General features: G+C 38.3%; 4 protein-coding genes across 4 annotated transcripts; 2 read left to right on the top strand and 2 right to left on the bottom strand.

Moving 5' to 3' along the window:
* Positions 1-16: 16 nt before the first annotated feature.
* On the bottom strand, positions 17-11,141 carry LOC111273001 (NHL repeat-containing protein 2). Its single transcript, XM_086973467.1, has 13 exons — positions 10,719-11,141; positions 10,072-10,271; positions 9,771-9,894; positions 9,211-9,314; positions 8,719-8,883; positions 8,200-8,340; positions 7,839-8,050; positions 7,378-7,606; positions 7,060-7,182; positions 6,641-6,747; positions 6,030-6,129; positions 1,162-1,345; positions 17-922 (listed from the first exon to the last, which is right to left on the bottom strand). Exons 1-13 carry the CDS (start codon positions 10,891-10,893, stop codon positions 711-713), a joined length of 2,076 nt encoding a protein of 691 aa, XP_086829593.1. The 5' UTR covers positions 10,894-11,141; the 3' UTR covers positions 17-710.
* On the bottom strand, positions 2,279-6,008 carry LOC147751783 (rap1 GTPase-GDP dissociation stimulator 1-B-like). The gene has a single exon (XM_086973468.1). The coding sequence runs from the start codon at positions 5,039-5,041 to the stop codon at positions 3,173-3,175; it is 1,869 nt and encodes a 622-aa protein (XP_086829594.1). The 5' UTR covers positions 5,042-6,008; the 3' UTR covers positions 2,279-3,172.
* A 2,492-nt stretch (positions 11,142-13,633) lies between the features above and the next one.
* Positions 13,634-16,799, top strand: NO66 (Bifunctional lysine-specific demethylase and histidyl-hydroxylase NO66). Its single transcript, XM_022854685.2, has 2 exons — positions 13,634-13,764; positions 14,988-16,799. Exon 2 carries the CDS (start codon positions 14,994-14,996, stop codon positions 16,620-16,622), a length of 1,629 nt encoding a protein of 542 aa, XP_022710420.1. The 5' UTR covers positions 13,634-13,764; positions 14,988-14,993; the 3' UTR covers positions 16,623-16,799.
* Positions 13,667-21,013, top strand: LOC111273000 (Bifunctional lysine-specific demethylase and histidyl-hydroxylase NO66). Its single transcript, XM_022854686.2, has 5 exons — positions 13,667-13,764; positions 17,561-17,932; positions 18,308-18,531; positions 18,824-19,052; positions 19,234-21,013. The coding sequence occupies exons 2-5, from the start codon at positions 17,670-17,672 to the stop codon at positions 19,697-19,699; spliced, it is 1,182 nt and encodes a 393-aa protein (XP_022710421.1). The 5' UTR covers positions 13,667-13,764; positions 17,561-17,669; the 3' UTR covers positions 19,700-21,013.
* Positions 21,014-22,318: the final 1,305 nt, after the last annotated feature.

The raw sequence follows: 22,318 nt of genomic DNA, 5'->3' as shown, positions 1-22,318 counted from the left end.
TATATGTACACGGCAATATCTTTCACAGGTACAATTTTATTATCAAAGAAAGCACACAAAACTTATTTCTACTAACAGGTGAAGCAACTATAATTTTTAGTGTTTATTAAAGTCCTTCTAAAGGAGGAATAGTGAATATTTTTCTTAACGAGAGGGTATCGCAAGAATGGATCATATTCTGTTAAACGTCCATTACAAAATTGGTTATAGGATAGAACTAAGTTGACATATTAATCTTTATTGCTTTGAAATAGCGGAAATCATTTCGTAAAAGTTCTAGACATATTTTCTCTGGAATTTAAAAACTATCAGGCAGTATAGCAATCAAATAAATTAAGCTTAAATATATGGTTAGTCAGTGGTCACATATTAGATGCGTGCTCTACAAATAAGTTCTATAAAAGTAAGTAAATTACTAAGTTAATGACGTTATCGTTGATGAATATTACTGATGTTGCTTACTACGTCAAGTGTGTAAATCAAATATCTGTTCTTTTTTTTGTTGTCACTGACGGTAATCGCACTACTGTACCCAATTTAAATGTCTGTGGATTCCTTGATAAAACTTCGGACTCCGCAAATAGAAATGAGACCAAGGTTCAAGCATATATATACTACACCGTCCGCAAATACCTTCGGTTAAAAGATACGGTTAACACGATTTCTTCTGATTTTAAATGTACGCTGTGGCTGTATATATGAATGTTTCTCTATATCTCAAGAACCACCTTTATTTCTGAATTACCAAAATTCACATCACGAATAAGTTCAAGTTGCCTTGAGATCTGTTTCATTTCGCAGGTTTTTTGCAGTTCATTGCACAGCACAAGAGAGCAGTGTATTTGTAATGTGAGGCGTTCTTGCTCGATTTCTATCTGGGCTATGGCGTTTACATCAAGCTTCTGCTCTTGCAAACCGTCTCCTGGAAGTTGAAATTGGTATCAATAGTATTATAAATTTTCAAATAAAACAACTGTAGTATTATCTTCCACTCCTATCTGCATAAAATGCTCTATATTCGTTAAAGAAATAGTTACTTAGCAAACGATCCTTTTAAAAAAGCCGATTGTGTTGTTTTCATACAAGGCACATTAAACAACAATGGATTTCAATAGATCTGTGTTCCTATTCACAAGAACTCTTAGCCGTGATTAACTGTACCTCGTAACGTCCACGTCTGTGGGGCATCACTGTTTAGTTCAATGCCATTTGGAAGTAGAAGATCGAGGCAAAGCCCCAAACTGGACTTTACTCTCAAAGGACCTTCATCTGTTGCGCGCCATGATACGAAGTCCCGTACAGTCAATAGAGAATCCACCACATCATCAGACGAGTCAGAATTAAACTAAAGGACAAGAAAAGATCATATTTTGCGTATGGTATCCAATGTACACGTTGTGGGCACATCTCTAGATAGATACAAGCATTTCACAACCAGCTGTGTTAGTTGTTAGTTGCGAGATATATATGTATATATATGAGGTCGCTGTCAGAGTTCTGCCACTGAAATAACGTCAATTTTGGAGGTACTGGTATCTGAAACAAGTTACCGTGGACTCGACAAGGAAAGTCTACACGACTATTTCACACTCCCTCCTCTCCTTTCATGCCTTCAGTAGACTCTAGAGACATTTTTATTCGACTTTTACTGACTTGGTTAATACTACTTTAGTCAATTTTTCTGAACTTAAAAATGCTTATACACATAATACTTTAACTAGGATTTACTACAATTTTTTATGCACACTGAGGTTCATGAAAACTGTACTTCATTAATAAGGTATCGGGCACTCGTACGGCAATCAACGCAAAAAATTATTTTTATGCGAGCAAATTAAGATAATCGCATAAGAAAAGCTGTAATTACGAGTCAAAGGGCTCTCGGTATATACATACGTGTCGTCCTAGAAAAGCTCTTAGCTATCCAAGATTGTAATGTTAGTTTTTTTGTATGATTATTTTGAGAATTTCTGGAAACATGACGGCCTTTTCGTATCGTTGAATGCTTTGTGAATGACGGTCTTGACTAGACCTGTCAAGCGTGAGTAGCATCGCCATTATTTTTACGCCCGTCCTCCTAACAAGAACGTTAGCCTCAACCGAGAACTCCTTCGTTGTCAAACGACCAAAAAGATGACGACAATTTTCAATTTGTAAATTTGGACGAGCTGGCTTTAGCTCGTCTTTGATTGAGTAGCCTTATACCCATGAAAATCAAATGCTAGTTTAGCTTACATCTGTGTGTATGCATATAACTGATTAACCAAAACGAAGAATATGATGTGCATTTTATACCAACACGTTTATTAAACTCTGTTGTAGGTATGTCACCTCCGTCTTTTTAAATTGATTAGGACTAATGACTAAGATCACCTCTTCAATTCACATGTCTCTTTTTGTAAAAAATAGCTTTTTTATTACCAATGCACTTGTATAGATTTCATTATAATTTTACTCACAGGTTTTTGACTTCTATTCTACATACGATCCCCTTCTCGTGGTCTCCTTTATTTCTATTGTGTAAAGCTAAAACAATTTGCTCGATAGATTTTGAAAATCTTTTTAATATGTCTACATTGTGCTCTTCTGCCAGCGAGAAAAGAAAGATGAAGAAAGAAGGGGGTGAGAATTAGTTGTACAATAGAGATATACAACAAAAATATGACGTATATATATCACATATTTGTTAGTCATTTTTCCAACGTATGCTTAATCTAGGCCACTCACATTGCCCGATTGCATTTTACTCTCTTATGGTAAGTAAAAGTTCACTTTTAATTTGTTACTCATACCCATACCTACCGATTTTCCTTTTTCTCATAACTAGCTGAAGAAAAAATGTACCTGTAGCGACTGCTAATACCATTCAAGTAGTGATTTATAAGTCGGATAGTTAATTCGAAAAAAGCCTTTCGTTGATTTAGCATGATCAACTTGTAAGTGCTATTCTTGATTTTACTATATGACACTAAATATTTCTACTTATTCAACAGTTGATTCTTGTCGAGGTAATTGAAATCCCCTGCTGCATTGTATATCGAGAATCACAGAATTCGTCTGATCACCGTGTATTGAACTAATATCGTAAAAAATAGCCATCCTATTTTAATATATCTTCATGTATCTTGCTGTTGTTACGAGAATCACTGTAAACATGGCTTTATTTTCATATTTATTTGTTGTCACCTAGGATGTGTAGGGCTTTGCAGATTTTATCCTTTAGTGAGAAATATTGTGTTAATCGGTTTAACTCATTGAGTGGTGTCTCAACTTTTGTGGCGATCGCTTCGCGGAACTCTATCCGAATGATGCACACGTTGATAACAAGTGTGACGATATTTTCGATGAACTCGTTCGCCATTATAGCCGCGTTATTACTACTTGACACAATTGTATTAATTATGTCACCAATTAACTCGGCCGTTTGGTTTAGGTTCGAGGCAAGAGCCTGTCGTACGTCTTCAGGAGGATTTCCATTTGCTAACAGCGACAACGCAATCACTGCTTCGTTTTGCATTACGGTGTGCTCACTTTTGAGCATCTCGACAATGGCAGGCACCCCGCCTTCGATTGCCACCGCAGATCTCACTAAGTCTGACGAATTATTTTTTAATATCCAACAAAGAGCCCTCATTGCTTCGCTTTTTACGCCGACATGCAATTCTACGCGAGACCACGTTACGATAGCCCTGAGCAAGTCATGGTTCGAGCCGAGTCTCAACGCCACGTCTGGCTGTCGATCCACCAGCATCCGCATACAAGCTAAATATTTAAATGCTACAACGTAGGATTCAATAGGAAGCAGGCTGAGTAGTTTATCGACAATACCACTCTGTATAAGGGATCTTTTGTTCTCCTTTGGAATCAGCAAATTACGAAGGCCAGCAAGAATTGCGTCCTCTAAGGCTTCTATTTCCTGTAGTTTTGTCGATCGCATCGAACCAAGCATATTTATCAGCTGAGCAGCCACCCCATCATTGGCTAAAATCACACACAAGTCGTCTCTTCGGGCAAAATTCCCAATCGCCAGAGCCCCGTATGTTCGTAACTCTTTGCTATCGTTATTCAGCCACTCTCGCATGAGAAGATACTGCGGTCCCTCGCCTCCGGCAAACATACGCTGCATGCAGCCATCATCAGCTAGCATTATAACCATGAGACTTGCAGCCTGTTTCACCAAAACTCCTTTGTCCACAATCTTCCGAAGGTGGTCCCACAGGCCAAATTCGAATAGTGTAATTTTTTCCGACTTATCTGCTTTGATGAATACGGTTTGTATTACGTCGATCAGCATCTCGAGCATTTCTTGATCTTCGACGGTGTCAACAATTCTAAGAAGAGACGGCATGTTCACTACGAATTGATGATGCCACTCTTCAGAGTCACTCATATTATAAAGAAGGTTTGTCGCATGACAACCTGCGTCACCCGGCATAATTGCGACGCAGTCAATAAGTAACGGAAGAACATCCATTTGTTGAAATTTTTTTTGGCAGTCGTCGTTGTCAGCGACGTTAAACAAACAGCCCATGACGATCATAGCTAGCTTCTCCTCGATCAGCAAACCACTCGGGGATCGAGCACCTTCTAGTAACGTACGGATTAATTTGAGTAGTATCCTCAGTCCATCATTATCCATAACGATCTCGCGAGCAGCATCGTTGTCAAAGCAGAGGTTACCGAGCACACGGCAGATCTGTTTTACAAGCTCGGCCTGATTCGATTCTAAATCAAAGCTATCCGTTTGTTGAAGTATATTAAGTAGCTGAATAATAAGAATATCACATGTTAATTCATTGCGAAGTGTTAGATTTCGAACACATTCGGCAATCAATTGCACCTTCTCAGCGAACCGCAGAAAATCGTTTTTTTCGTTTGTATTTTCGCTAACGAGAACATCAATGAGACGTTTCGGCCCAACGCTTTTCACTGCGTCAATTATTTCGTCGTTTTTCGATTCATCTTGGAACATCTCCAGAAGTTTATGTAAAGCGTGTACGTTGTGATGTTCGACAAATCTCCTTAACAAATCTTCGGCCATAATTTCAATACAATCTGTTTTCAGCTGGTTGACAGTTTACACTCTTGCTATAATACCGGTAATGGTCACGTCGCCTGCATTTACGGCAGAAAAATTACCGTTGTAGCTTCTACAAGTCCTTTCCGTATTCAGAGGATCTTTTTTTTTTGATTTTTAGCCAAGTCCGTCAAAAATGGTCAAAGAAAGCGTCCTATGATGGATTTACTAAGTGCTCGATTTACGTGTGTTTATATATCGAGACTGGATTTGAGTATTTATTATGATCGGCACCTCATTGAAGCATTGCGTTCAGTGTCCAGTGTTATAGAGCTAAATCCCACACATGCACCATTGAGGCGCTAACATGCTCACACTGCTCACTTAGATAGCAATGGAGCGGGAAAAGACTGGTTTAGTACACAGCATTTGTGTTTTGTTTTGGTATATTTTGACACGACGACAAACGAGAAAAGGATGGCAAAAACTATAAAAAATACGAACTTCGATGGTCAATACGCGATAAAAGGAAACCATTGTCGAAACATTTACTATTAAGCCGTTTATGTTGTACTCATTTACAAATGAGCAAAACGTAAAAAGATTAAACAAATAATACGACCCATTAGGGTATATATACTGGTAATGTGCAAACTCTATAGAAATGGCTTTGGGAAGAAGGATTGCAGCTTTGGAGCTAACTAATTAAATAAATTAACGCGTAACTGCATATATGCAAGTATCTACAACATAAATTACAGCGATGAATCTTCTGATTATCTTAGCAACTGCTCGATATGAAGATAGAGGTTATACCCGTAAGAAAAGCGGTTATAACAAGGTCTTTTTTATACTGCTAATTAAGGATCCACTTGTCCAGAAAAAACTCATCTAAGACATTTAGGCACATGGCAGTGAGGAAGCACATTGAATAATGCTAAATAAGTAGTTCAATAGCTTGGAAGCCACAGATAGCTAAAAGCTCATTTTAAATGTAGTAAGATACACATACCTTAAGCGTAGGCCCAATGACTTCATCCGAGAACAGAAACTCGTCATTTTGAAGCTCTACAACCTTAATCTGGTGATTATTTGTATCCGCAATATACAACCTAAATATAAGGAATTAGTAAACGTCAGCCCTGATTTGATAAATGCCATTCTTTCGGATACTTGCACAACGAACGAACCTCTCTCAAGTTATAAAACCTCGAGTTTAATTTTCGGAAAAATTAATCGTGTATGTAAATAAAAAAATTAACCAACATTTTACTAAACTGTAAAATGTTAATAAAAAAAAAACTAAAATAAATAAGTTGACAATCACGATTTCAATCTTGGCTTGAGTTATTCAGGTTAGACTACTAGCTCTATAAATTACTGTTACGGCTTGATTAATTAACTAGTTGGGTGTTCAATAGCCGAGATAATTCTATTTTACGAACGTGCGCTGATAAAGGCTTTATAGTTTTTTTACAGATTCGCCTCTAATTGAACATATGTAAAACTCAAAATATTAATTTAGAGGTAAATCTATGGCAAACCTTGAAGTCTTTAACGCATATTGATCAGATAAGTTTGTTTGCTTTTTATAAAAATAACAAAATAACTGCAGCATGCTACCTATTGGCGACGTTGTCGATAGCAAGACCGGCAGGTTCGTCCAGACATAATGTTCCCTTGATCTGTGCGGTCTTACACATTCGGCTTTTTAAATCCACAATCTTCAGCTGAAAAAACGTTATTTAAGATCCAGAAAATGTCTTTCTTGAAATATTGACAACTAGTCCAACTGAGGGTCTAGCATTTGTTATTTGCAAGTACTGCTAGAAGGTATTGCCTTGGATAAAACTGATGGAGGGAAGCGCATGTTTCGTGTAAGATGACGAGAATGAAAAAATCCGCAGTACTGAAAAGCAACTAATCAAGTCGGGTATATGAAAAAAATAAGGTTGATCTACATGCCGCATAAGTAGCGCAAACACCTACTCGTGCATAGAACAAACACTAGCCTATAGGTTCAAAAAAAGAGAAAAAATTACCTTGTGATTGTACGAATCAGCAACGATGATAGAACTGCTCCGAAAATCCCATACAACCGCCAGTGGATGCTGCAATTTAGCATCAGGACCCCTGCCATCGTGGTCTCCAAATGCAAACAAGTTCTAAAATATGAGTTATTACACTGTGGTGAAGAACGCTTATTAAATCTAGAATATGAAACACAAATGTATTATTATAGTCACTTAGCAGTATATATATAATGAGGAAAAGTTCTTCCAGGAAGAGTTCCAAATTATAAAAAATGATAGGTATTTAGTAATAGCCTTGTGCACAAGGCAGATAAATCCATTTCAAACCATCGGGTCGTGAGCTCCTCCACAAATATTCTTAACGGAGCCAGAATTCAAGTCAAAGCTTCGAATTGTAGAACTTTCGCTGTCTGCCACGATGAGCAAATTATGGTCGCAATCAAGGGCCAACCCAGATGGTTGGGCAAAACCCGCTTTTAATGGATACGTTGTGTTTCGATTCTCTTCGCGTCCACTTCCCGCGATACAGACACACTTGCCAACTTCCACCAGCACACTAAAAAGAGGTAACAACAATATAATTTTTTTTAGGCGAATGCGAATCCTCTCTAATATTTACTATGCGTTCTTTTATGCTATTTCCAAAGATATTTATTACGAAAACGCAAGCCCACGGCTGCATAAGTAAATCCATTTCATAGCCAGCCAATTACTGATGCTTAGAATTCACAAAATCTCAACAATTTTCATCGACTGAACGATCACATCTATACAATTATTATACATACTGTCTATTGAAAAATTTGGCATCTTCGTTAATTGCGTAGGCCCAGATCTGATGGGTTCCAGTCATAGCAATGAAGAGAACGTTATCCTTGTAGAGAGCGAGGTCCCAGGGCGAGCTGATCTCTTGTTCAATACCCAGCCGTCCACCTGCGTAATCTTCGCCTTGCCTACCCGTTCCAATGATTGTAGTCACCCTGCCTGCCTCCAAATCAATCTGAAATTGAGAAGAATAGTACGCAATTTGGAAAAGACGCTCATTAAAATTTAATAATGAACTACTATATATGAACAGAGGTAAACAGCTCCCACTGAATAATTCGAACGATTGAATAGGTAGTACAAGATTATACCAAAAGAACCTACCTTCCGTATGGAGTGGTTTTCTGTGTCGGCAACAAACAGCACGTAACGTCCATACCAGCATATGCCTTGAGGTGAATTAAAACGGCTTTCTGACAACGTGTCGTTTTTTCGGCCTGGCTTTCCGGTAATTCCGATAATATACTGAAACATCGATTGTACATGATAAGTTCTTTTATATTCCTATTGTGTGTTGCTGGTGTAGCCCTTCCTGCTCCGATTTGTACCCAAACCTGTGGAATATAGAACTTATGGTTAAGTTCAAACACGGCCTTGTGCGTAAAACCTGCCTTGTCATAGCACAGCTACTGATATGATAGTTCCAATTATTTGCTGTAGTATATGGTTGGGTAATATTTTCACTGATTCATAGTAAGACGAAAAATGTTATAGATCAGAGAACCTACTCATCTTTTGTGCAAAATAAATGTAATAGCCTACCAAAGTGTATATGTATACATTTCAATTTAAGTAAAGAAAATTACGGTATTACAGAAAAAAATATTTTAAAGCTTTACTGACGAGCACGTTGAATGTATGTTTGTCGCAGATAAGCACCCGGTGATTTGAGGAATCAGCAATCGCAAGAAATAATTGATTGACTGCCACTTTACCAGGACAACAAAGTTTACTCGATTCCGCTGACTCTCGAAAAAGCTTAATAGGAATTTTTATTGAATTGGTCACCTGTGAAAAGGACAAAAAAAAAACAATAAATGCCGATTAAGCTTACATGATCAAACTCGCCGCCTCGTTGACGTTAGACGATTTATCTAGGCTGAACAGAAACGTTATAATAAACTATTTTAAACTATTTAGACTATTTAAAGACCACTAAACGTTCCATATTGCGATCTAGGAGTATTCATTTTATAAACTTCGATTGTTGGTACAGTACATTTTAGAATATGGTCACCACACTTGCTAACCTAAATAAACTGAAAGTCAAGGGATGTATCCCTTTTGCTACAAAAAATTTCCGGACAAAGCCAGATCAAAGGCAAATCAGCTCACCTGCCCTCTAGAGCAATAGTAGTCAATGAAGATCCTTACGTAAGCTTCAAATCTACTCATATTCTTTTCACCGATAAACTTGTAGATTATTTCACCGTTGGGACCTGGAAATTATTGAAAGAAAACACTTGTGATGTATCATGTGTGAAAATGAGACGTTTTTTTTTATTTCATCGTTTATATCTCCGTCTGATAGCTATAATAAATTTATTGAATAATGTTTGATTAATTCTGTATTACTTTCATTTGTCTAAGATGAGCATGTTTTTAGTAAATCTCTATTTTTCGTCGCTTTTTAGGCTTTTTTTACTATAGCGGGCTAATGTATATAAAAGTCGCTCGTTTTAAAAGACCAGTGTATCTCATTAAATTTTTTAATGCAATGCAGGTATATCGCTTCGCTCTGTCACTATTAGCACCGTAATGATCAATGATGACACAAACTATAAACATTCATGCTTCAATGGCTCATCAAGATTTAACGCCAAAAATCGGCGCTCCTTTTATTGATTTAGAACCAACATATTTATAGACTGAGATAGATAAATTATAATACTCACCGACTAGCATAAGGGTGGGCCAGCAGATAATCTGGCAAAGGTTCCAGAGCCGCATTTCGGGATCATTAAGGACGGCATGTTCAATACCGTATCGCAAAACGGCACTTTTAACGTGATCTGAAACCTTATTGTTCGTAGGTATAGAAAAATATATTTAACTGGATTTTTTAACCATTACCTGTCTTCACATCTAATTTGGCTTAGTAAATGGAGTTAATGGCTAAAATCTTGACCGAGTCTTCAAACTAAGCATCTAATAAATAGTCGTAGAAAATGAATAAGACACTACATTGCATTGTACCTTTTCATTGTCGAACTTGGCAGAATGGACCCCTATAATGATTAGTTCTGCATTTGCGATGCTCGCCTCTAAACGATGCAGGTAGGGAAGGATGTGCATACAGTTTATGCAGCAGTAAGTGAAGAAATCCACCAGCAGCAATCTACCGCGTAAATGTATGCTGCTTTGAAGTGGCGAAGCGACATTTATCCATTCCTTACCTACATATAGATGTATTCATATAGGTCAGGGTTACGTAGAGGCTGACTAAAACTAACGATGACAGCTTTTTGAATACCACTATGTCAAACAGGTCAGAAACACTGCCTAGCGGGCGGTAAAAAAAGAGGTATTTACATTTTTCTTTATTTTGAAATAATATGTTATTTTTAACTCTTAACAGCATTAACATTAAGAAGTCACGTCTTTGAATTTGGTAAGCATGTAATTGACGGTCGTACGTTTCTTTGCCCGGTTAAATGCTAGCCTGCCGCTAACCACGAAATATAATACATATCGCAGGTATACTCGAACAACATATTAAAAAATTTGGAAAATATAAAGAAAATTATTGTTATTAACCGAAAAACGTAATGATCCTATCGAATAATTCTGCAATTGATGACCGAATGCTCAACAGTGTATCGTATGTGTTTCAGCTAACTAACCAGTCATGTCGTCGAACGATTCATTAGGAATGCAATATCTGAAATTTTGTTGCACTTTATCCAAATAAACAAATATTTTTTCCCTCCACGAGCTGCTATCTTGTAGTGCATCTAATTCTTGGTCAAGATCGTCCTGTAGTATTGTCAAAGCTTCCAAAATATCTTCACGTTCCATTGCGCCCTCTGATGTGTAGAGCCCCAGTTTGACACATAAGCCTTGTTTGATGCTGATTCTAGGTGCTGGTGGGAATAGTGAAACAAAGGTCTTTTCTGCAAGTAACTGCGCAAATGGCTAACTGAGTATTGTAGTACTGCGGCAAACGTTGTTTTGTTAGAGATTGCTAGCTAAGCAGCCCACTAACAGAAAAACCAATAAAATATGAAATGCTTTTTATTTCGAAGTTTCGGGAGTAACCGGCAGCTAACAGCATTGTAAAAATCGGTCTTGCGCACCCGGAAACCAAGCTTCTTTAAGAGTAATCTGCACTTGAAATAGAATACATTTATCCAACCTTAAAGGAAATTACAAAAGCCAATAATGTTGAGATATTATAAATGACAAACTTCTGTAAACGCTTCACTGGAATATGAAACAAATCTCTAAACAGTGACGAGGCAGCACCCGGATGTGAAGTCGACTTAATGTGTTTTGTAGATTCAATACACCAATAGGTTTTAGAGTGGATATGGGTTGTTCTGTCCTGGTGTTTATTAATAGCCGTCTTCACCCTACGAGAGATACATCGCAAAGCCCGCGAGTTGGGTAATACATAACAAAATTCGAATTTGATGTTAGATTCATACATCAGCTTATTTTGGTCAGAAAAAGATCCCTATGGGCTCGAAACAATGTTGTCATCTACAACCAAACTGTTTAATATTACATCGGAAAGCAGAGCCGATACTATTTGGCTAGATTAATTTCTATAATTATTACAATATATTCTTATGATGATTAGCCTTATAATTTTATTGAAATGAAAAATGTATAAAATTTCCTTAAAGGGAAGCAATGACAAGCTGAGTGAGTGTTTAATTCATATTTCAGAACATTAATATACGAAGACTTAGTAGTAAGACCTGCTCTTGGATTGTTTGAAGCTCATAGGAATGGTTAGCAAATATAGAGCTAATCTATTTCGTGCAAAATCTTGAACTATTGGTATTCAAATGCATTGGTCGAACTCGAAGGTACGATAATAACGCGATATCTCAGTGTACTTTCAATGGGCATATTCCATGAGTCTACAATTCCATATTCGTGTAAATATGCTCAGTTATGGGTTTAGGGAACGTATTTTCGGCGATCTAACGTTCCTCTTTTATAACATTGGCGGTGTGAGAGTAAAATGAAAAAAAGAATTCTGTATGTAGATATACAAAAAGGACAACGTTTAATAGCAATAGCATCTACAAGAACAACTGATGGACAGATACTGCAAGAAAAGACCTATTGACAGGTGAGAAAAGAAAAATGATTAAGCGAGTACCGGCGACATCTACGGCTATAGACCTAGTGAGCCATCGCATATTCCTTTTAGCTAAGTCGGCAATTCGAAATTTCTTGGACTCAGCCTTTGCCATGATACTATAATGGAGTTACTTATCGAACGCTCCATAAAAAATTGAAGGCGCATTTCTTTGCTGTTCGATTATACGATGACATCTTGCTGCCTGTACATGGCTGTCGGACGTATATTAGTACGCCCGATTCTGTGATGGCTATTGTTAAGATTCTTGGAAGTACCTAAAACGCAGGTAAAAAAAAAACGAGTTTTTCTGACGATACAGGACATTGCTGCCTGTAAGGCCGGAACCACAGGTTGGTGCGCGTTAATTTTTGTCTGACAAAGTGCATTATGGTCTTCTACCATTTTCCGACTTTCATCATTGATCAACATCCGATCCCATAGGTAGTCAGCAACAGGCTTCGTCTATTTGAGAAAATCAGACGAGCGAAGACACATTAGCAAGCTTCGTCTCACACATTTCGCGCTAAAAGCTTCCGAGTCCACGGCAGTGTTTCCGAATGACTTCAGCATAATGTCGTTGATTCAATGTTGATCTTGTGGCGAACAACGGTTCTCAAACCTAATGACCAACTCTTTGACTATAACAACCGGGAGGAGAATGACCGTATACTTATTGGATTATGGTGGGCAAACCATTGAGTAAGCCAATCTTTATTTTTGTGCAGTAAAAATGCTAAAAAATTAACTTAAAACTGCGATGAAATCTTGCTCGAGTATTGGTAATTATTGCAAATATCTGAATAGTGTGACGGCTTCAGTCTTGTGCTGAACAAACGTCGTGGTATTATTGTTTCGATAGCTATATATTGCCAAGTTGTAATGAATTTGATGTGTTCAACTAACAACTGTTGGATACAGACACAATGTACCTGCTAGTAAATGCCTGGAGTGATTTTCGTTTATAAAACTGCGCCATTGGGAACTAAAACTTATCAGGTTACTAACTTATATATACCTATATAATATATGTTTTATATTATTTTATCTGGTAAAGTTACTTAACAGAATTCGGCTTAGCAGATTAACCCATTTACTTTCCTAATTATCAGGCACGATACTTTACTATTCTGTTTAAAAAAACAAGTAATAATTTTTATACCAAGAGCAGCGCAAGAAATGAACATAATACTGTCATAAACGTTCACGTAAGTTTTTCGAGCGTTATGTAAGTTGAAAATATAACATCAATCGTGTTATTACTACATTTACTAACTGTATTCGTATAAGCAGAGATTCTTACAAACAGATACTTTTCTATTTACGCCCTGCTTAATCCGCCAACTTAGACATCGAGTCATCATTTAGGCATAGATCAACATCGACTTGAGCGATCGTAGGCCACTCCTCGCCACGTTGTGTTCGATTTGAGTCGAAAAATATTGTGTTTCGTTTGTCTGGCAGGCTCTTAACGCCGTCCTACACTCTGTCATCTCTAGCATAAGACATAACGCGTGTTATATATTCGTTCGTAAAGTGACTCCGGAGCATCAGAGTGTCCTTAAGAATACTTGTTCGTAAGTTGTTTTCGGTGCTGGCTATTTACAATGTTGACATGAGTGAAGAGGTTTAATGAGATGCGACAATTCGACACAGTGGCTGACTGAGTGCAAATCTTGACTACCTTTCCACGCAAAATGTCGTAAAATTAACTACTATTACATTATGTATAACATCATTACAAATATACGTAATATCCTTGACTGGCGTTTAAACGTTGTACGATATCGCGTTACTGTTTCTTCTCTAATATGATTAGCAGACACTATGTTTTTGAGCGAACTGTTTGATTCTGATTCTGACCAAGAACTTTTTGAGTGGCTTCTATTATACAAAAGCTCATGTTAACAGCAGTGACAGATATAATACTGAATAATATATTGTATATTTCGTTTACCATACTTTCAACGAACATTTATTAGCTATTTGCCTGAGTTGAGCTATCACGATTAGCGGAGATTTTCCTGCGTGAAGTACTGAGAAACGTATATACATATGTATCTTTACAACTTCTTCGTACGATGCAGTTGCACCCAGTTACGCATGCCTCCATAAATAGCATTCACGCGACACAGTTATAGTGTGCAATTACGTAAACTAAATACATGCCACAGAGGAATCCGCACGCTGCTCAATGGTAGCGTGACGAATCCTACTTCCTGGTGACAGGCTAATCAACGCACGGTAGTTACCTAAACTGGGAGTATGAATACGTGTGGAAATTATGTCCTTTTTTTTGTCATGTCTCTTGATTTCCCGAATTTTAGTATTTAAGTTAAAAGCACATATCATAGAAGTTGCAGATTGTTTTATCTCAATGTGCGTTTCTTCCTCCTAGCAAAACTTAAAAGCAAACTTAAGGGCAATACGTTGCAAAACATAGTTTCGGGCCCAGCAATAATTCTTATGTTCTAAATATAGATGTAATTTTCGCTTATTGCAGTTATTCGTTAGGTAGTTATATTTTTGTCGCTTTCCTTTTATACGCTCCCAACCTTTCGACTGCGCGCAACATCTGGTGGACGTCGTTAAATCTGAAAAAAAAATAAAATACGCTTGTGGCTACAACAGTATCAACAACAAAAGAAAATTGATGGATAGAACACGCCGTTCCATTAACGCATCATTGTCACGCTGGGGAATCGTGCCTCAATATCGGTCCCAGTGATGTCATATGATGATGATAGGCATCGAAACACAGAAAAAGAAAGATCTTTCTGACCTCACTCTAATTTCGCAGAGCAACATGGACGGGCTGGGCGGCAATGCTAAACACCTGAAAAAAAGACTGAAGAAAAAACAGAACACAGGGAAGAAGGCTTCCCTTACGAAAGTCGCCCATAACGAAGCTAGAAAAATTGCCAAGCTGAAGGCTAAGAACAGTATGAGCATTGGAAGCAACGGCCAAGAAGATAGCTGTCATCAGAGTGGCATCGTTAAAGCAAAAAGAAATACATCAAGGCCTTCTTTGGCAAGTGCCAGCAGAGAGGTGGCGTCAGCGAGATCTTCAATTATCGAGGGAGAGGGAAACGTGTCTTCGGACTTTATGTCCAAGCAGTCAAGCTTTGAACGCGCAAAGGCTGCCTTCTCCTGGATGATTGCACCCGTTCAACGCGAGAGCTTCTACTCAGAGTATTTCGAGAAGAAAGCGTTCGTGGTAAAACATAAGGACCCTGCATACTACAAACAATTGTTTTCCACGAACAATTTGGATGATCTAATGCACAATCACGACCTCTACTTCGGCAAAAATATTGATATTACATCGTATGTCGATAGCAAGCGTGAAACGCACAATCCGGAAGGTCGGGCGGTGCCTGCGCAAGTGTGGAGTATGTACAATGACGGCTGTTCGGTTCGTCTCTTAAATCCGCAGACGTTCGTAGGAAGTGTACATACCCTTTGCTATACACTGGCAGAAGAGTTTTCTTCATTCGTTGGCGCGAACGTATACTTAACTCCCCCTAATACACAAGGCTTTGCACCCCATTGGGACGATATTGATGCGTTTGTCCTGCAGCTTGAAGGCAGAAAACATTGGAAAGTCTACGCTCCACGGTGCCCTGAAGAGGAGTTGCCATTGAATTCGTCGAAAAATCTTGAACGGCACGAACTTGGTGAATTGATTCTCGAGACGGTACTGGAAACGGGCGATCTGCTGTACATGCCTAGGGGTTTTATACATGAAGCTCAAAGCTCTCCCGATACTCACTCGCTGCATATAACCATATCAGCTAACCAACACAACACGTGGTCTGACTTTTTCAAACTGATGCTTCCTGGTGCACTCCAGGTGGCTACAGAGGAAGATCTCGAGTTTCGCCGGACGATGCCAAGAGACTACCTGCGCACGATGGGCATTATGTACTCGGATAGTCGATCGGCTGCCCGAGACAAGTTCTTAGAAATGGCATCGAAGCTCTTTGACAAATTAGTGGACTGTGCACCGATCGACGCTGCAGTCGATCAAATGGCCAAAAACTTTATTCATGATTCGCTGCCGCCCGTTTTACCAGCAGCAGAGCAGAAGATGTCGGCCGCTCAGAAAGCTAAGTGGAACAACGGGAAACCGCCCCTGGTCGAGCTGAATGCAGAAGCGGAAGTGCGGATATTGTCCAGGACTGCATGTCGTATCGTCACTGAGGGTGACATGGTCAATATGTATTATATAAACGATAACACAAAAACCTACCGAGAGCACGACGAGCCTTTCTCCATTGAGCTTACCCCGTTAGAGGCAAATGTCATTGAGTTTCTGCTTACACAGTACCCTAAATATATCAGAATTAAAGACCTACCCTATGAAGGATCGATTGATGACAAGGTCGAATTAGCTATCATGTTATTTCAGAAGGGGCTTCTCCTGGCTAAATGAAACTGCTTTCATACTAAAAATAAATTGATATATTCAACTGTACAAGTTACTAAGTCGCCGTGAAGATGTTCATACTGCTGTTACCAATAGGACGTTGCTTCATGAGTTTTATAAACCCATACGTTGTACATTGTTAATCGGCAATAAACAAATCTCCACATAGGCTTACATGAGGCACGTTTGCTTTTTTATTTTACTATACATCTGATCAAGAAATTGTCGACTATCGCCAACTGCCGATTATCGCTATGTTTTTTGTCCAGCTTTAGTATAACCCAAGCCACCAATGATATTTTCTCTATTTAATTTGACAGTGGCTGCAGTGGCAGATTACTCATCATTTGTAGGGTCGCTTTTACTTAACGTATAGCTGCATCTTCAGTATCCGCCCCAATTTTCTTGGTCATCATTCACAAAAACCTAGCATTTCACCTTCTGTAGTGTTTACAAGATTTTCGTTTAAACTGGCGTTAAATTTAGTAAAGACAGACTGTTAGAGGCATGCAGTTCAATTTTGTCGTCGCTCTTGATATTCTACTGAATATATACTCAATTTTAAATATGCTTCATTTGAGATATTGAGTAGTCTGCAAATGTCCTTAGTAGATAGCGTTAGTCATGTGGAACATTTGTTGGAGCAAGGAGATTTATTACTGCTGAGCACGCATACGTGTTCAGATTTTATACGCAATAACCGAAATTGAAACTAAATAAATACAAAAAAAAATAGAACAGCGTCGAAAGTGACAAGGACCCTGCACATCTTAAACACATTGTCTTTTTTCATGTAGCACTTACACAGCGACAGAACTAAGTATAATGTACCTTTTAGCTAAGACGTACTGCCTACCATTTCGGTCGATTTGAAGAAAAGTAATAGAGTAGAAGAAGGAGTCTTAGTAAATCGGCGATGTCGTTGGTTGCTTATTTAATTTCAGGCTAATCTTCGGTGCAGGCTAATATGTAGATGGTGGAAAAAACCGTTTTCGGTAGCGTAAATATTATTAGCATGGCGACAATTTTTCTGCTACAGCAGTTACGCGTGCAATGGAGAAAACATTCGATGCCTCCGGGCGCCGGCCCTCGTTACAGCTGAGAGCGATTCATCATATAGCTGCCAATCACGCTCCTGCCACTACTGAAGACAATCATAGCTACGACATAGGTGAAGCTGTAATGGTGGCTATGGGAAGTTTGGCAACGACTTCAGCGAAGGTGCGCGAGGTAGCGCTGAAAAAGCTGCCACCTTCCGTGCATGATAACCGAACCGGTTTATACGGGGCAAAAGCTTTTGCATTACTTGGAGTTTGGTAAGTTGTTGATACGCTGTTCACTGTGCTATACATATAATAATTTTGTTACAGATCAGCACAAGCACTACTCGGGAACAAATGATATGTGTAGAATGACAATCAGAAAATAGCCACATCAATAACTTGCGATTTATATATTAGATTGATACGTTTTGTAGTCTTAGGAACTTCTATGAGCAATTTCGAAAGGATACACCGAACGAGATCGTTCCTTTTCTTTACTCTTGAAATGGCCATAGGCAATACATTGATGTAGGGTGTATTTTCGTGGAGAGTGGTTATTCTCATACAAAAAATGTGAACTATTTGAGACAGTTCACTCGAATAAGCTGTGATTAACTCCAACTATACCTAATTGTGTGTAACTTTCAGGTATTTTTTTAGTTTCACCACGCTCGTTTTAAATAAGTACTTTCTGTCATCTCAGAACGGTGACCCGATCGTGTTAGCTGTCAGCCAGTTACTTGCCTGTTGTCTTGCTGGGGGTGTTCAGCTGAAATGTGGTCGAACAGGACACCCTCAGTCAGCCCCGAATAGAGAAACTCTGAGTAGTGCAGCCATTCTCGGAACGCTACGGTTCTGCACAGTGCTGCTCGGTCAGTATTCAGGCATGAACCTATATTTACTGTTTATTTAATTTATTTCAGTGAACTTTGACAACGTCCTTTATCAGTAAAGCATAATACATCAGTCCAATATTACGTTGATATTGAAGTGTTCGCTTTAATTTTTTTCGTAAGATCAAGTATCATCAACTTTGACTTTATTCAAAAATACAAATCTAAATATGCGAACGAGTTCTGTCAAACGATAATTATCCGAATAGAATAATAAGTTTAGTTGGAGGTCACATCTGATGTTTCATACGTTTACCTGTTCATCCGTCAGGCCTAGTCACACTGTGGTACGTGCCTGTATCCTTTGCTGAGACGGTGAAAAGCTCTGCGCCTGTTTTTACCGTGTTAATTGCCCACGTAGTTCTTGGCGATCGAACGCCATGGCCTGTCGCGCTGTCGCTTTTACCCATTATGTTCGGACTGGCTCTCTGCTCAGCCAATGAGCTTAGTTTCAATCGGCCCGGATTCATTGCTGCTATGGCGACGAATCTCGTTGAATGGTACGCCCAAGGACTCCATAGACGATGTTGACACGGCTAACGATTACCTCTGTAACAAGTATAAAAAATTATGAAATATTTGTTCCATACAATTTAGATACGGCTATTGTTTTAGTATTCTCAATGAGCGTACTCACCTGAAAGCATATAATAGTAACATGAGAAATTCTCTGTTGATCAGCTTTCAGAATGTCCACTCTAAACATATGCTTTCGGATGAGCGGAAACGTCTATCACCTCTCGAGCTTCAAGCGACCTCGTCCTTTTTTTCGGTGCTCCTGTCTATTCCACTGTTTCTCAAGTACACGCCAAGCGCAGCTCAGGATGATCACTATCCCCCAATGGTAGTTCTGGCATTAGCTGCCTTGTCATTTCACGGTCAGAGTCTAGTTGAGTACGCCCTTCTGACGCGAATATCCCCGGTGACACACAGTGTAGCCAATACGGTAAAGCGAGCCCTTATGATCTGGCTTTCAATCTTCGTTTTCGGCAATCCTGTGACATCTTTAAGTGGCGCTGGAACGTTGATCGTGTTTCTCGGCGTTTTACTTTACAATCATGCGAGGGACGCGGCCTTCCGTAGCGGAAATTTCAGCGGGAGGCCAGTGAAACTGAAAGAAGTTCTTGTTACAGACCATGATGTGTAATCCAATTATAGATTGATGAATAAAATTGTTATAAATGGTAACGATAGTAAAGGTGAAAAGAACGCGATGACGTTAATAACATATCTGTAGCGTAGATTAAAATGCTGAAAGGAAATGAGCCTACTTGTAAACAAACCACCGATTGTAGCGGATTATTTATGCAATACTACAACAAAATATCATAAAATAGGTTGATTATTGACTGTCACTCATAGTGTAGTACATAATGGTTATTAGTATGTAAATTAGTTATAAGTTCAAGCAACTATATCGTAGTCATCTGCACATAACGGTAATAATAGCGATCAAACCAGCGAAGCGCCAATTGAACTTCGTTGAAAAAGTTGGACAAGAAATAGTCACTAGTATGATGTCGACTGTCAGCTTGTAAACAACACGTTTTTCTGTTAAGTGCAGTATTAAAGTAACTTTAAAGTTGCAGGCAGCCTTTTCTTAAGTGTTCGAAAATTTTTTGTGCCGAAGATATACTCTGTATATATAAATAGCCAATGTTGTATGCATTGGTCTGTATGCGTTTACCGTATAATATATTAATCTCTCTAGTAAATCTTCAACAGAGGGTCTATGAGCCGATTTAACTGATATTATAATGTGTAAAATGTGTACTTTCGAAGACAACTTCCTAACGGGCTTGTTTTAATCCTTTCGAGGTAGCGTTGATTAGAAACCGATTGTTACCGGTCGTGTTCATTCCTGTCTAGATATGAGATGTGCGTAGGTACATTTTGCCTCCTTTTTAAAGTACTAGTATCTATTGATACAAGTTTTAGTGTATGGTCGTCATAAGCAAAAATGCAAGGGCACGGTATGTTAAAAAAAAGACCGTGGTCGGAAAACGGTTCCACGTAGCTGTATCCGCACAAGTACAGTTGATATGGGGGGCAATGCAAGTAAAGTTGCGCAGTCATTGTGTGTGTGTGTGTTTAAACGAGAAGTAAACAACAAGTAGGTCCTTGTGGTTTATAATAGTATCGGAAATCTACTTTAGGCACGACATGCCAGCAGAGAAAAGGGCCCAAAAAACTTTCATAGACTATCGCTGTCCTATTATTATTGCTAGACAAACGAAAACGACTATTAACTTGTGATAGCGCAAATCCATAAGGTATGGTATTGCTATGTTGTTCCTATACGCTCAAGCACCATGATTAATTAATAAATGGTCATATAATTAAAACAGTCAGGGCTATAAACAATAGGATAACAAGAGAGAGAGAGAGAGAGAGAGAGAGAAAACTAGCGGGACGAGAGTAACGCACCTTAATTTAAATAAATATACTCTATTTTACCAAATCGAGTGTTTTATTTTTTGTCCTAAATTTAAAAAAACTGTTATTCTTTTCTCTAAGATAGTGTTTTTCGCTCATGTGATTTTGAGTAAAGGAAAAAGGCGACAACTGTAGAAATAAATAGTTAGATGTAACAGGAAATTGCATTTTCATTATGTCTGTCAACTGCGACTGTATGGCGCAAACTAATCACAGAGAACTATAATAGTGTTGAAGAGAACATAAAGAAAATATATATTATTTTCTTAACAAGAAATTATATAGAGAAGGGATGGCGGGCTTTGGTAGCGCAATATTGGTAAATTAAATTTAACATAGTTTGGTCAATGGGAGACAGTGATAAGAAAAACTACAACTAGCTATTGAAGTGTCATGGAAGACACCAGCAAAATGTTAGGTTTGCCACATGATGAAATCACGTTCGAAAACCGAGAGTCAATGCGGCCGAGGCAAAATGTAAAGATTAATTTTCAATACAAGTAAAAGAGATATCAGACATAAATGGAATTTCTTTATCCTGTTACAATCGCTTAAATTTTGCAAAAAAATATACAACGGAAAATACTGTAACGTTGCCACCCGGGAGAGATTGTCAGTTGTCTTAATGAACCACCTTGTCAGAGCTGGACAGTTGAATTCAAATTTTGCTAAGCTTCAAATCTTCGTTGCACTTTAAATAATTCGGCATTTACGTTGGAAACTAATCTGATTCGAATGCACCCCTTCGTGTTTCCTTAAATCTATAATTAGGTAACCCAATAATTGTTACACAGAAAATTCGGGAAATTATACACATTATTTATTTACAGGATAATGTTCAATAATTAATTAAAACAATCAGTTACCTACATGGTTCATGTATAATTAGCCAATTAGGCTGAACTAATATCTTCGTTACGCTTACTACTTATCAGCTACTCATTGTCTATACTATTATTCAACGAGCAGCAGATCAATTATTACATAATATTAACACACCCTCTACCATCGGAACATAAATCTAAATACACAGCAATACTGAACAGAGACAGTAGCAATAAATAGAACGTCGTCAATTGAATCACCATCAGCGTCATGCCGGTAAAGTATCTTACCGTTTACGCGAAAGGAAGGGTTTCTAAAGGAGGTCCTTGGATCTCCAAATTATAGTAATATCATTGTTAGGTTACATTATCTATATTGCATGTTCCATTCCACTTGCCTTTTGCCCTGCTACATCGGATCTACCCACTCATTCAAATGTCCAGAGATTTATTACTGGTTAGTAGCATAATAATGCATTTATATATACCTTTCTTTTCCTTTATAT

The sequence above is a fragment of the Varroa jacobsoni genome, unplaced genomic scaffold (genome assembly GCF_002532875.2).
Source record: "Varroa jacobsoni isolate VJ856 unplaced genomic scaffold, vjacob_1.0 contig04215, whole genome shotgun sequence".
NCBI lineage: Eukaryota > Metazoa > Arthropoda > Arachnida > Mesostigmata > Varroidae > Varroa > Varroa jacobsoni.
The sequence above is the reverse complement of the archived record's forward strand: the minus strand, read 5'-3'. Positions and strand labels throughout refer to the sequence as shown.

What these genes read in the sequence shown, in the direction of transcription:
- NO66 (XM_022854685.2), top strand. Translation starts at nt 14,994, where the DNA reads ATGGACGGGCTGGGCGGCAATGCTAAACACCTGAAAAAAAGACTGAAG.
- LOC111273000 (XM_022854686.2), top strand. Translation starts at nt 17,670, where the DNA reads ATGGAGAAAACATTCGATGCCTCCGGGCGCCGGCCCTCGTTACAGCTG. An exon ending in TTTGCATTACTTGGAGTTTG is followed by an intron (nt 17,933 to 18,307) that starts GTAAGTTGTTGA and finishes TGTAACTTTCAG; the next exon opens with GTATTTTTTTAGTTTCACCA. An exon ending in GTTCTGCACAGTGCTGCTCG is followed by an intron (nt 18,532 to 18,823) that starts GTCAGTATTCAG and finishes TTCATCCGTCAG; the next exon opens with GCCTAGTCACACTGTGGTAC.
- LOC111273001 (XM_086973467.1), bottom strand. Translation starts at nt 10,893, where the DNA reads ATGGAACGTGAAGATATTTTGGAAGCTTTGACAATACTACAGGACGAT. An exon ending in CCAAGTTCGACAATGAAAAG is followed by an intron (nt 9,895 to 10,071) that starts GTACAATGCAAT and finishes ACGAACAATAAG; the next exon opens with GTTTCAGATCACGTTAAAAG. An exon ending in GCCAAATTTTTCAATAGACA is followed by an intron (nt 7,607 to 7,838) that starts GTATGTATAATA and finishes ACCTCTTTTTAG; the next exon opens with TGTGCTGGTGGAAGTTGGCA.
- LOC147751783 (XM_086973468.1), bottom strand. Translation starts at nt 5,041, where the DNA reads ATGGCCGAAGATTTGTTAAGGAGATTTGTCGAACATCACAACGTACAC.